The sequence below is a fragment of the Vitis riparia genome, chromosome 13 (genome assembly GCF_004353265.1).
Source record: "Vitis riparia cultivar Riparia Gloire de Montpellier isolate 1030 chromosome 13, EGFV_Vit.rip_1.0, whole genome shotgun sequence".
NCBI classification, from domain to species: Eukaryota; Viridiplantae; Streptophyta; class Magnoliopsida; order Vitales; family Vitaceae; genus Vitis; species Vitis riparia.
Genome location: NC_048443.1, coordinates 7,005,158 through 7,018,565, shown reverse-complemented (window position 1 = coordinate 7,018,565; position 13,408 = coordinate 7,005,158). Strand labels below are relative to the sequence as shown.

Sequence of the window (13,408 nt, the reverse complement as noted above, 5' to 3'; positions counted from 1 at the left end):
TGTTTAGTTGTTAAGAAAATTCTCTTTTTGATCTTGATTTCCAAATTTTTTTTCATCATATTTTCTTAAAAAATGGGTTGATTCTTCTATTCCATTCATCTTTCAATTTCCTATTTATTTAGGTTTTGGCTGAAAACTCATTTTCTTCTTCTATTCTATTCATCTTTCAATTACTATTTATTAAGGTTTTGGATGAAAACTCATTTTCTTCTTGATTGAACTTCAAGAAGAAGTCAAGGACAAACTTGGTGAGGACTTCAAGAATGTTCCAAAAGATGAAGGCATGCAGCTGAAGTGAGAAGGTGTTGGTTAAGCAATCCATGAAAGATTAGCAAAATTGAGTTAAGTAAAACCTTCTACGCATTGGTTACTCTTGATAGTGGGATTTTTTTATCATTGGTAGATTCATAGTTTTTTTAATATCTAAGGAGATTTTCCACATAAAATCTTGTGTCATTGTCTTTTGCTCTCATTCTACTATTTGATTCCTTTCCAATGTTAGATATGTTACTTAAGTATGTATGTTGAAAGGATGAAATATGAGTTGAAATGGGTGTAATTACCTTTTGGATATTCTTGAATAATTTTTTATTCATATTGTTAATAATATCAAGAGGTGATTGGAAATGTATTAGGAAGATAATTGTTCTTATGAATTAATGTAATTAGGGAATGTTAAAGCATTTGCATGTGACTTGTATTTATAAACTATTGGAAGGGTATTATTGCATTCATTCTTGCTTTATCCTTTGTTGAATAGCTGTTAAAAGAAAGGAATATAAATAAATAGTTGTTAAAAGAAAGGAATATAAATTGTGACGATTCAAAGGGAATGATAATAAATGTTAGGGGATCGGAGGACTTGGGAGGGGCGAATAAGTGATTTTATATAGATTCAAAAGGTATTTATAAAATCACCTATTCACCCCCCCCCCCCCTTCTCTCTCTAGGTGTAGTTCATCGTTAAGATTCACCTTCAATTTTTAATTCAACAAAGAAGTCGTGAAATAGACAAAATGGACTAATGTTGATAAAATAAAATAATATTTTTCTTTGTGCATTCCATGTTCTCCTTTTTCCAACTCCATTTCTATAAAATATTTTGAGTCTTTTTTCCATCCAATAAAAGAAAGTAGAAAATCAAACTCATGTTTCATCTTTTTTTCTATGATTTATTAATGTCATTAATGACCTTTCTCTTGATAATTCCTCATTAAATAATTGTATGGGGACATAATAATATTTTAAGTTAAATTTTTACAATAATGTGTAGAAGAAAAGGTTTTAGAAAATTGATTATGAGAGGGTGTTTAAGAGTGATTTTGGAAATTTAAAAAAAAAAATTGATATTTAATAAAATTTTAAAATCACTTTATTTAATGGAAAAAAAATGAATGATTTTGGAAATTTAATTAAAATTAGGCATTTGATAAAATTTTAAAATTTTTTTAAGAATCTCTTGAAATGATTCTTAAACTAGTCCTATTGCTAAATGCTTCTTCTAAAAATTGATATTACTAGGAATACTATCAAAATTACTGTTTTTTTTTTATTTACATAGACACTAAATAATTCTTTATAAAAATAGTTGTAGGAGCTAAAACCACTCTCAAGTCTGACTCAAAATCAAATTGAAAATATTCAAGTCTTAAAAATGGATAAAACTTCAAAAATAACTTAAGCAAGTACACTACATTGTTGACATGCAATTAAGACATTTCCCCCATCCCACAAATCATTCCATTTTTTAGTCTTCTTACTTACCCTAAATACCCCTTAGCTTACTTATAAAATTAATGCCATGATGGAGGTAAAGAAGGCCACCATTCTTGTTGCCTCCATCAAAAGAAGGAAAAAGAAAACAAACGAAGGGAGAATAATTATGTCTTTGCCAAATGAGAGCCGCACTCTCGCAAAGGCTTTCTCTGGTTCTTTCTCCTTCTCCCTTGACTTTATTTTTTCTAAATCACAAACAACTGCATTCTTTTACATTCAAATTTTTTACTCTAGTTGTACTTATTGTGGTATGTTATTTTCTTAATAATTTTAGTGAAAATTTGTGACAATATGGATGATTTCATATGATCTCATGTCCCATATGATTTCAAATTGTTTCTTTGTTCTTTCATTATTAATATTGATTAGAAGGTTGAAATAATCTTGATTTACCTTTCTAGGAATACTTGGAGTTGACGAGAAATCAATGATGGAGATCTTAGTAAAATGGCATCCAGAAGACTTGACAACTTTTAGGAATGAAAAACTCTTCCATCTTTATTAAGGATAAATACTTCTTGTTTGAGAGATGGCAAGATTATCATAGTGCATTTCTAGTAAAGGAATTTCTGCATTTTCAGGTATCTATATGTCCAATATAAAATTAGGTATTTATGCGAAACATAAAATTAAAGATATTTATATATTATTTTATCATAAAAAAAATGTCAAGAGAAACAAAAATTACAAGCGAATTACAAAAGACAAGAAGACAAATGATGACTTAAATATTGGTTTTTGCAATAATATGATTAGTTTTTTAACATTTTTGTGGTCAGGATGTTGTGGTGCAATGGACCATGCATCCTTGGGAAAGAGATGCTCGCATGGCAAGGAAGGCTTTAGACGGACGCCCTCAAGCATATGGCTTACTCATTGAACTTGCATGCACCAAATCATCATACGAGCTCTTGGGAGCTAGGAAAGCATACCAGTCCCTCTACGGTGAATCCATCGAGGAAGACGTTGCTTCCTGAGTTGAAGGCATCGAACGCCAAGTTGGTACTACTTTTAGTAACGTTTTTTTTCTTTTTTTCTTTTTTGCATCAAACTATATTTGAAGTGTATGAGCATTATTTTTAGTTGTTTTATTTGAAAATAAAAATTAACTTAGATTAGTGAGATATTATGCAATTTTTAATCAAGTAAAGAGCATTTTGACTAATTATTTCTTAAAAAGATGGCATTCGTCTTTCTTTCTAACATATATTTTCTCCATAAATGATGGTTGGGCTTAAGGATATGCAATTGCAAATGATCTTTTGAGCCTACTCTTCTACAATTGGAGTTTCAAACTTTTTTTTTGTCCCCATTAGTTGGACTCCTAGAAAGTCCTAGAATTGAGTCTTTTCTTAATAATGGAGTTTTATAAGGTGCAATGTTGGTTACTTTTCAATAAAACAAGTGAGTTTTCAAATTTTTAGAAGTGTTTCCTAAATTATACCAAACATCTAATTTTTTTCAAAAACACTTTTTAGGTTAAAAACACTTCAAGAAGAAACACTGTCAAATACACTCTTAAAATGCGTTTGGCAACTTAAAGTATTTTTAATGGAAGTGTTTTCTTTAGAAATATTTTTACAAAAATCATTTATCAAGTGTTTCTCCAAAAAATACTATAAGTGACTTTTCAATACTACAAGTGATTTTTCATATTTTTAGAAGTGTTTCCTAAATTTTACTAAACATCTAATTTTTTTCAAAAACACTTTTTAAGTTAAAAGCACTTTCTAGAACTATTGTCAAACATACTTTTAGAGTGCATTTGATGGTAATTTTAGAAAATGTTTCTAGTCTTTCTAACACTTGAATGATATAAATTTTTAAGCGTTAAAAATGTTAGAAATACTTCTTAAAATCATTGTCAAACAGGCTCTTAGTTTAATTATCTATCAATATCATCAAATATCAACTCAATAGTTGAGATTTCATTTTAGTTTGGTCCAACACTTCAAAAACTCCATCCAATAATCTGTACAACCCCTAAGTCCAACCATAATAAATTGGACTTCAAGCTTTATCATATTTTGGATCCAATTTGAAGTTCATTTATGGGCGAAAAAGCATAAGGTGGTGTTTGTTTTTTTACTTAATTTTAAATAGAAATTAAAACTAAATAGTGCTTAATATTGTTAAGTATTAGGTTGTTTATTTTTGTAATATTTTATTTCTATTAAGCATTAAAAAGTAAAGAAAAACAACATGGTACTTTATCCATTTAGAAAAAGCCAAATATTTTGATTTTTTCCTATTCAACCAAATATTTTAGTTTTTTCTATTCAGCAAAAAATTTATAATAAGTCATAAAAAGTAGAAAAACAAACAATTTAAAGTCCAATAGCAAATTGCTTTCAATAAAAAGCTAAAAAGACAAACACCCTCAAAGTCTTGTTCTTGACTGAACCTAGCCCATTGTATGTCGCAATTTGAAACTTGAAAGCCCATTTTGCCCACCAACCAAACATAGTTCTTTCCCTCCCACATCTTTGATTTTGGAGAGCTTTAATCAAACACATTCTCTCTAATGATAACTAAAAACTCATAACCACATAAAGAAACCATGCAACAAATATTATTATCAACATGAAATAATGTAATGAAAAATTGCTTCTTGTGTCAACAGCTTTTGGTAGCACTTGTAAGTATGTACAGATATGAAGGATCATGAATTAGTGATGTGGCAGTTAGATCAAAGGCCATAAAACTTGGTATAACCAATAATAGACATGGTGATAAGAAGAAGCTATTCAAAGATGAAGAGATTGTAAGGATTCTAGCAACAAAAAGCAAGCCTTATCTCAAGGCCGTCTTCAAAGGTTACAAGGAGACTTTTAACAAGAACATTGAAGAGGTATAACATAATCATGATATTATATTTGTTAATTCTTAGGGCCTGTTTGAAACATTAGAATATGAAATAGGAATAGGAAATCTATTCTATTTTCCAATCATTATTATATTTGAATTATTTCAAAAATGGAAATGAGAAGTAAAAAAAAAAAAATGTGTTTCCATACATTTATATGAAAAAACCACCAAATGGGAACTCAAGTTTATAAAATACAAATTTCAAGTAGTTATCTAACAATAATTAGCATTTCATGCACTTTTTGCTCAAATTACAATTTTGATCATTCAAATACTATATTTTAATGATATAGATACTACCTTTGACTAGATGAGTGCATAAAACTTGAATTATTTTTACAAAGTTCCTATTTTGTAATTATTTTTACGCAAGTATGTGAAAACACACTTTTTCCTTATTTTTACATGAGTGAATGTGTGAAAACACAATTTTTCTTAAATATATATATTATTATAAAAAAATGATTTTTTTTTTTTTTTACATAATACATGTCATCCAACATTCCTATCATATTTTAATTCCTGCATATCAAATGCACTTTTTATTCTTTACTTAACATTAATAAATTAATAAAGTGAAAAAGAAAAAAAAAATGAAGGTTAATTAGTATTTAACTTAAAAGTTAGTATTTGTTATCCTTCTTTGTTATTTTATGTTCTTTTTTTCTCTTTCTTTGTTCCTTTTTCCTCTTTCTTGTATTTCCTTCTCTTCCCTTTTCCTCTACTATTATCACTTTTTCACTTCAAAACAGTTAAAAAGAATTATGTAATATTTGAAACACTAGAATAGAAAATGGGTATAGGAATAAAAAGAACCTATTCCATTTCCTATTTATTTCTAAGTCCAAATTACTTATTAAATATAAGAATGAAATTAAAATTTCAATCTTGTGGATACCAAATTCTTTTTTTTGTTTTTTGGATTTTAATTTTTTCTCTTTTATGTGATGTTATGATTTGTCTTTATTTTTATTTTATTTTCACATACCAAATACATTCTAAGAAGTAATTAAATTGAAATATATACTTTGGTAATAGTTTAACATGTAAAATTATGAACATACAAATTATAAGGAAAAAGATATTGTTTTGAATCATGGAACATTATTTGTGTGGTCCACTCATGTGCCTTTTTTTTAACTCTATTTTTATTCTTATTCATTATATTGTTTTTAAACTCTAGTCTTTTTTATAAATTCTTTTTTTTTTTTAAATTCTCATTCCTGTGTTACTTTGAACAATTCTTTTCATTTTAATATTTATTAGAACTCATTTTTCCTTGAATTAGCTTTCAAAAATATTCATTTTAATATAATTCCTCATTGTTTAGGATCTTGATGAGACAAGTTTGAAGGAAACAATTTATTGCTTGTATGCTCCTCCGATGTGTTTCAGTAAGGTGAGATAAATTCACTATAACACATTAAAAAATGATCTCTTTTTTTTTGTTGAAGCATTTATTGGACTATTTTTTTTTTTAATCTTAGATTTTAGATTCGGCAATGAAAGCTAACACAAATGAGGATGAAAAAGAAGCCCTAACTCGAGTTATTGTAACCCGAGCCAATGTTGATATAAAAAACATTGCTGAGGAATATAATAAGCAATATGGAACTCCTCTAACCAAGAAGATTGAAGATGTAGCTCTTGGAAATTATAAAGATTTCTTGGTCACGTTGGTCCAAAGAGCTGGTTAATGGAAGTGATTAAAAATGCTTCTCTTGATGAACTTGTTCTTTTTCTTTGAATTAAACTCTACTTATGCTTTATTTTCCTATGTTTGTAAGAGCAATGTGTAATAATAAGTGTGGTGTTCCTATGAAGTAAAACTTTAATAAATCATTAATTCTAGTATGATTGAGTTCCAAAGCATGTCTTTTAATTGATTAAGGATAGTGTGTGACAATATCATTATATTATAAAGCATGGTTATATATTAATATCCTATTTGGATTAAGGATAGTGTGTGATAGTATCATTTAATTTTTAAAAAAAACCTATCTTCATAGCATAATGGCCTTTAGGGCATTAGGTTAATTGGCCAACTTCTTCTGGGAACCAAATCATAAACTTTAACCCTACTTTACGTTTAGGTTGTACATTAATTAATCTAATTGAGTGATATCTCAAATCAACTCAAGCTCTAAAGTTGATGTCAATCCAACTAATCTAGCCTAAATTGCTTCAATCCATACATTAGCAAGCATGTGAAAAAAAAAACATATTTATACCATCCTTGTAATGCTTGAAGTGTCTTGACTACCACATCATCAAGAGAGACATTGTTTCTCTTGTAGAATAGCTCTTTGATCACCTTCTAGTCCTTCTCAAGTCTCATAGCAATCACACAAAGTATATCTTGATCAAATTTGCTCTTTTTGTTGTGAAATATGTAAATAACATAATTCGATTGGGTTCTTGAAATCATTAGTTTCTACTAGTACTAGCTATCGAAATTTCACATTTGCAAAGTATTTTTTAGGGTTTTTGATCCAACAAAAGGTTTCATGCAATGCAGGCATCAAGTGCCTATGGATTGGAAGTTCCTCAAGTTTCCATGAAAATAGATAGACTCAAATATGAATTGCATGCATTTTTTACTCATTAACAATATGTAGAAAGGACAAGTTGGAATGTTGCACACAAGTACTAATTTTGTAAATCTAATTAAAGATCTACTAATGCTTCTGTGGACCCGTATTTTTCACGTGCGTCCCCACTCGATCGGCGAGAATCGCTTTTTATTTGTGAAAAAATAATTTTTGGAAAAGTCGGAGTCGCCACTATTTTATTTTTATTTTAAAGGGAAAATAAAACCCTAAAAAAAATGACTCTATAATTTTTGGAAAAGCGTGTCTTTGAAAAACCCGAGTCTAAGTCCGGGGATCAGGTTACTTATTGGCATGGTACCTCTAAGAGGTAGCACCCCTCTAAGCCCTAAAGAGGTTTCTACTGACTAAATTGGGTGTAATGTGGCAATTAATTGATTAATTGAGGATACCTAGATAGACTAAGGTGATTTCAAAAAATAACACGTCAAATAGGATCAAATTACCATGAAGGAGAGTTAGGGTGCATACCTGGACGGCTTTTCAAGCGCTATCATAAAACATAAAAGTTAGTATTGAGATACATCACACAACATGCATTTTATCAAAGATAATCAAACAATCATCAAATATATATCAAGGCAATCAAACAGGATAGCAAGCATGGGCATAGTACGCAACGACAATCATATTCATAAGGTTTAGAAAGTGGGTATTAAGGAACGTACCTGGATAGCATATATAACTCCTAATGCGCTTCCTCGGGACATGGGGGTTAGATAATAAATAAATAAATAAATAATAAATCCTAGCATGCTTATCTAATTAATTAGCAAAAATTATCAGAATACGGAATTATTAATTATCATACATATCTTGTATACAAATCCTAAAAAGAAAAATTTAAATATGATTACAATGAATAGCAGGGTGGTAGCAAAAATAAATTTTGAAAAGATTTTCTTATGTAGGGGTTTCACCAATTCCCCAAATTAATATACATGAATTTAGCCTAAAATTATCCTATTTATTTGGGATCACAAGTTTTGATTCGTTTTTTGTTCAAAACCATAATTTTTGTTGAAAATTGAGAAGGATGCGAACCAATTAAGATACGGTTGCATATTATTTTTTTTAAAAAGAAAAGAGATTTTGATTCTAGAGGCTTTAAATGAATTTTAAAAAAATTCTTAAAAGGGTTTTTTGAGAAAAAGAGTTTTGTTTTAAAATAAAAGAAATTAACTTTTAAAATAGAAAAAATAGAAAACAAAATATCAATCAAAACAAAAGGAAACAAAGATCACGAAATAAAGATTTTAGAAAATCATGTCAATTAAAGTGGTGAGAGTAAGGCCATCCTTCATAGGTTTCCAGTGGCCCTCAAAAAAGGATTTGACCAACAATCACTAAGGCAACAAATTTATGACTTCCTAATCAAACAAACTAACAAAATTATCATCCAAAAAACTAACATTTAGATTTCAAGAAACACATGAATAACTAGAATTAAACTAATTGGAATTAAAAATATAAACTTTACCTCACAAAATCAATTAAACTAAAGAATTAAGATCGATAACACGTTCAAATTAAAAATAAACTAGAATTTAAACTAATCGGAATTAAAAATATAAACTTTACCTTACAAGACCAATTAAACTAATAGATTTAAGATCAATAACTCATTCAAATTAAAAATAAACTAATTGGAATTAAAAATATAAATTTTACCTCACAAGATCAATTAAACTAAAGAATTAAGATCAATAACATATTCAAATTAAAAATAAACTAGAATTAAACTAATTGGAATTTAAAAGATAAATTTTACCTCAAAAGATCAATTAAACTAAAGAATGAAGATCAATAACATATTCAAATTAAAAATAAACTAGAATTAAACTAATTAGAATTAAAAATATAAATTTTTCCTCACAAGATCAATTAAACTAAAGAATTAAGATCAATAACATATTCAAATTAAAAATAAACTAGAATTAAACTAATTGGAATTAAAAATATAAACTTTATTTAAACTTTCATATAGATTAAAATAAATTAGCATAGAACTAATGAATTGCAATCATAAAAGATAGACATTTAACCTAAGAAAAATAAAAGATTGTTCGAAATCAAGATTTAAAAGAATTTATCACCAACAATTAATTAAACCAATAAACTAAAAAAAAAAAAAATACTGTATCGAAAATCGAAAACTAACCTGTATTGTATCGGAAAAATACTCTCTTGATGTGTCAAAATGGCAGCCCAATTAGTGTTTCAAGTCCTCTGCCGCTCCCAAAAAAAAAAAAAAAACTCTTGCGCGTGTCCTCTAAAAAAGATTGCTCTTGTATGTGGATCTCTGCTCCAGAAGAAAGGTCCTCCCAAAGAAAGTTCCTCCGCATGTCTCCTCTCTACCCTTGTTTATATGGCAACACCTTCCTTTTATTGAATATTCTATTTCCTTTTTTTAATGCACGTGGATAGGGAAAGTGCATACATGGTGGCTCATTATATACGGTGGAATTTACATGATTGCCAATGCCCAACCTAACTGTAAACTGTCCGTTTGCTGAAAAAAGGAGTTGAAGCGATTTTGACCGTTCATCAGATCTTCTTGCAATCGGATGGGAAGACCTGAAAATTCTGATCTAATGGACTCAGATGAATCTTCCTTTGAAACCCCAACCCGCATAGCACTCCTCTATCGTCCGATTTGAATGCCTTTGTTCCCGCCATCTCTCTCAATATATTACAATCCTTGTGAACCGTTGATGCTGTTGACGAAGAGGAAGTCGTCGAATCTGCGCCGTCCGAGTAGTCGGTGGAGTCTGCACACGAGTGGTCACAGGATTCCCCGCCCGAGAGTTGCTCGCTCTTCGCGGTTCGTTGCCGGTGGCAGCGTCGACACCGGAGACTCTGTCCCATTAGATCGCGGTGGTCAATTGCCAATGATCCGGTCAATGAGGCGAAGTCTGAGGTGTTGACCACTGCCGCAGCTACGTTGAGAATGCTATGAAATCTCCCGGAGGGGCATCGGATCTGGACGGCGGTGAGGGAGGGAGATCTTGCGGTGAAGTTTCTAGATCGAAGGTCGGCGGCCGGAAGGGAGTTGCTAATTAGGATACGAACGGTGCCAATCAGATGGTCGCGGATGACCCCAACGGCGTAGATCTCGATGGCGACGATGGAGGTGTCACAGGCGAGGAAATCAGAACTGACTCGGAAGATGAACTTATTGTTCCAGGTCGGGTTTTCCACGCCCACTCGGTCCACTTGTGTGCGGAGCTTGTTGGCTGAGTCTACCCAGGCGAGCACATAGGTTTGCATGCGTCGTAAGTTGCTGGAGGGAGGCTTGATGCCCTGCGTAGAGATCAAGATGATCTCCAAAAGTTGAGTTTCCATGCACTTCTCTTTCCTCCTCTCTCGCTTTCTTTCTTTCTGGCTTCCTTCTCCGGTGTAACGAAATCTTGAAGTCGTTATGTGAGAGCGTGTTAATCCTCTCTATCGGTGGTGATTGTTCTCCAAAGGGTCCAATGCATGGGGATAATTCATCCCACGATTTGCTTGTACTCCCCAAGATGGTGCCAATTGTACAATTCCATCATTCAATGAGGGGGCTGTATGCACGTTTTGGGGTCTAAACAATTTAAGCAATTTCCTATTAGATAAGTGAATAAACAAAAAAAAAAAAAAAATAGTAATAATAATAATAATGACAATGATAATAATAAACAAATAAAGAGTAAAAATGAAACTGAATAAACAAAATAAATGTAATTATCGAATGCATGCAATAATAATAATAATAATAATAAAAGTTATATATATATATATATATATATATATATATATATATATATATATAAAAGTTAAGCCCGATGAAGTGTTTAAATGGGCCTAAGTGGGTGCCTAATGAACTAAGTGTCCTAAAGTGATCGGGATATTGTCTAAGTGACCTAAACATGCCTAAGATCTATCCTAAAACAGAATGAAAAGCTTAAGTCTAAATCAAAATTGCCAAGGGTCGCAATAAGGGGTTAGGCAATCCCTCAACTAGAGTCTCTGAGGTGGCTCAAGAAAGGTAAGTAGTGTGAGTAGCTATGGGCCACCAAGGAACTACTGTAAAGTATCAAACAAGTATCTAATAGGACATGAGCTAGGAGGACAAAATTGAGGGTCTACAGCTTCCTTGAAGTTGATTCAATGCAAAAACACTACTAGAAATTCCAACTCAACTACTAAAAAAATTGTGCTTCAATTAAAAAAGATGAAGTGATTGCTATCATTTGTACCTTAGTGATGGAAATGTCATGTTCATCTTTGTAGAGGTTAAAAGTTGTGATAAGCGATGTGCTTCTTCTTGTACTCATCAATATCCGAATTATTTCTTCATGATAGCATAAACTATCTATGGAGAGCATTGTGAGGAATATAAAGGCTTTGTTGGGAATTGTGGTTTCCGTTCGTTAGAATAAAAGAAAAACACTTAAAAGACATGTGGAAGCACATTGTTCTCACTTGTTCTTATTTGATGATTTTGCAAAGACTTAAAAACAATAAGGGAAACTTTATGATAAAGTAATACAAGTATTTATGTTTTTATGAGTGTTTAGCTAGATTAGTAATTCCAGACAAATTTCCTAAGTATTTAACTCAGTTTTTCCAAATCCTTCCTCAGACTACTAGCCTAATGAAGATCAAGATATTGAATTTACTAAGGGACCAAGGTATATAGTTGAGGTTGTAGATGAATGAGATGGAATCAACCAAAGTTTTTCAAAGTGTTTCTTCTAGAACTATTTGTTTCTAAAAAGAGTTGAGGAAGCCAAGACAACTATTTTTGTCTAGGTGTTTAAATGTCATGTTCCAAGATCGATCTAGGTTTTGGTCAAATCGATTCGAGTTTTTTATTTTTTTTCTTAACCATTGGATCAAGGGCTTCTTTCCATTTAAAACCTAAAATTGCTTCCTATTTTGGGGAATAGATACCAGCAACCATTCTCCTTCTCTCTTGAGCTCTCTCTATCCTTATCTAGTTAAGGGTGTTTGGTTGTCAAGAAAATTCCCTTTTTCATCTTGATTTCCAAACTATATTCCAATATATTTACTTAAAAAAAAAATGGGTTGATTCTTCTATTCCATTCATCTTTTAATTTCCTATCTATTTAGGTTTTGGGTGAAAACTCATTTTCTTCTTGATTGAACTTCGAGAAGAGATCAAGATCAAACTTGGTGAGGACTCCAAGTATATTATGGAAGATGAAGGCATGCAGCTAAAGTGAGAAGGTGTTGGTTATGTAGTCTATGAAGGATTAACAGGCTTAAGTTAAGTAAAACCTTGTACAAATTGGTTGTTCGTCATAGAGGAATTCTTTATCGTTGGTAGGTTCATAGTTTTGATCTCTAAGGAGATTTTTCATGTAAAATTTGGTGTCATTATCTCTCTTACTTTCATTCTACTCTTTGATTTATTTCTAGTGTTAGATATTATTTTTTACTTGAGCATGTATGTTGAAATGATAAAATATGAGCTAAAATTGGTGTGATTACCTTTTGGATATTGTTAAATAATTTTTTTGTTCGTATTGTTAATGATATCAAAGGGTAATTCAAAATGTATTAGGGAAATAATTATTCTTATGAATTAATGTAATTGGGGAGTGTTGAAGCATTTGCACGTGACTTGCATCTATAAATTATTAGGAGAGTATTGTTGCATTCATGCTTGCTTGTGATTTTTATCCTTTGTTGAATGGTTGTGGGAAGAAAGGAAGGAACTTTTGAATTTGTATAAAATCACCTATTCACCCAACCCACCCACTTCCCACATCCCACCTCTCACCCCTAAGTGTAGTTCTTCGTTGGGATAGTTTTTAGTTTAGCAAAAAAGTTGTGGAATAGGAGAAATGGGCAAATAGATATTGAAAAAATTTAACTAGCGCTAATGAAATAAGACAATATTTTTCTTTGAGCATTCTATGCTCTCCTTCTTCTAACTCATTTTCTATAAAATATTATAAGTATTTCTTCCATCCAATAAAAGAAAGGAGAAAAGTAAACACATGTTTCATTTTTTTTTCTTTGATTTATTAGTATCACTAATGACCTTTCTCTTGATAATTCATCATTAAATAATTGTATGTGGACATAATAATATTTTAAGTTAAATTTTTACAGTATTGTATAGAAGAAAAGGTTTTAGAAAAATAAAT

General features: G+C 30.5%; 2 protein-coding genes across 2 annotated transcripts; one reads left to right on the top strand and one right to left on the bottom strand.

Annotated features, from left to right (window-relative positions):
- Positions 1-2,576: 2,576 nt before the first annotated feature.
- On the top strand, positions 2,577-6,341 carry LOC117928244 (annexin D4-like). Its single transcript, XM_034848160.1, has 4 exons — positions 2,577-2,721; positions 4,461-4,627; positions 5,975-6,043; positions 6,132-6,341. Exons 1-4 carry the CDS (start codon positions 2,577-2,579, stop codon positions 6,339-6,341), a joined length of 591 nt encoding a protein of 196 aa, XP_034704051.1.
- Positions 6,342-9,800: 3,459 nt separating this feature from the next.
- LOC117928243 lies at positions 9,801-10,598 on the bottom strand. Its single transcript, XM_034848159.1, has one exon. It carries the CDS (start codon positions 10,596-10,598, stop codon positions 9,801-9,803), a length of 798 nt encoding a protein of 265 aa, XP_034704050.1.
- Between the last annotated feature and the right edge of the window lie 2,810 nt (positions 10,599-13,408).

Excerpts from the sequence above, each read along its gene's own strand:
- LOC117928244 (XM_034848160.1), top strand. The coding sequence starts at position 2,577 with ATGCATCCTTGGGAAAGAGATGCTCGCATGGCAAGGAAGGCTTTAGAC. Across the intron at positions 2,722-4,460 it reads AGCATACCAGTCCCTCTACG|TTAGATCAAAGGCCATAAAA; the intron begins GTGAATCCATCG and ends GTGATGTGGCAG. Across the intron at positions 6,044-6,131 it reads CTCCGATGTGTTTCAGTAAG|ATTTTAGATTCGGCAATGAA; the intron begins GTGAGATAAATT and ends TTTTAATCTTAG.
- LOC117928243 (XM_034848159.1), bottom strand. The coding sequence starts at position 10,598 with ATGGAAACTCAACTTTTGGAGATCATCTTGATCTCTACGCAGGGCATC.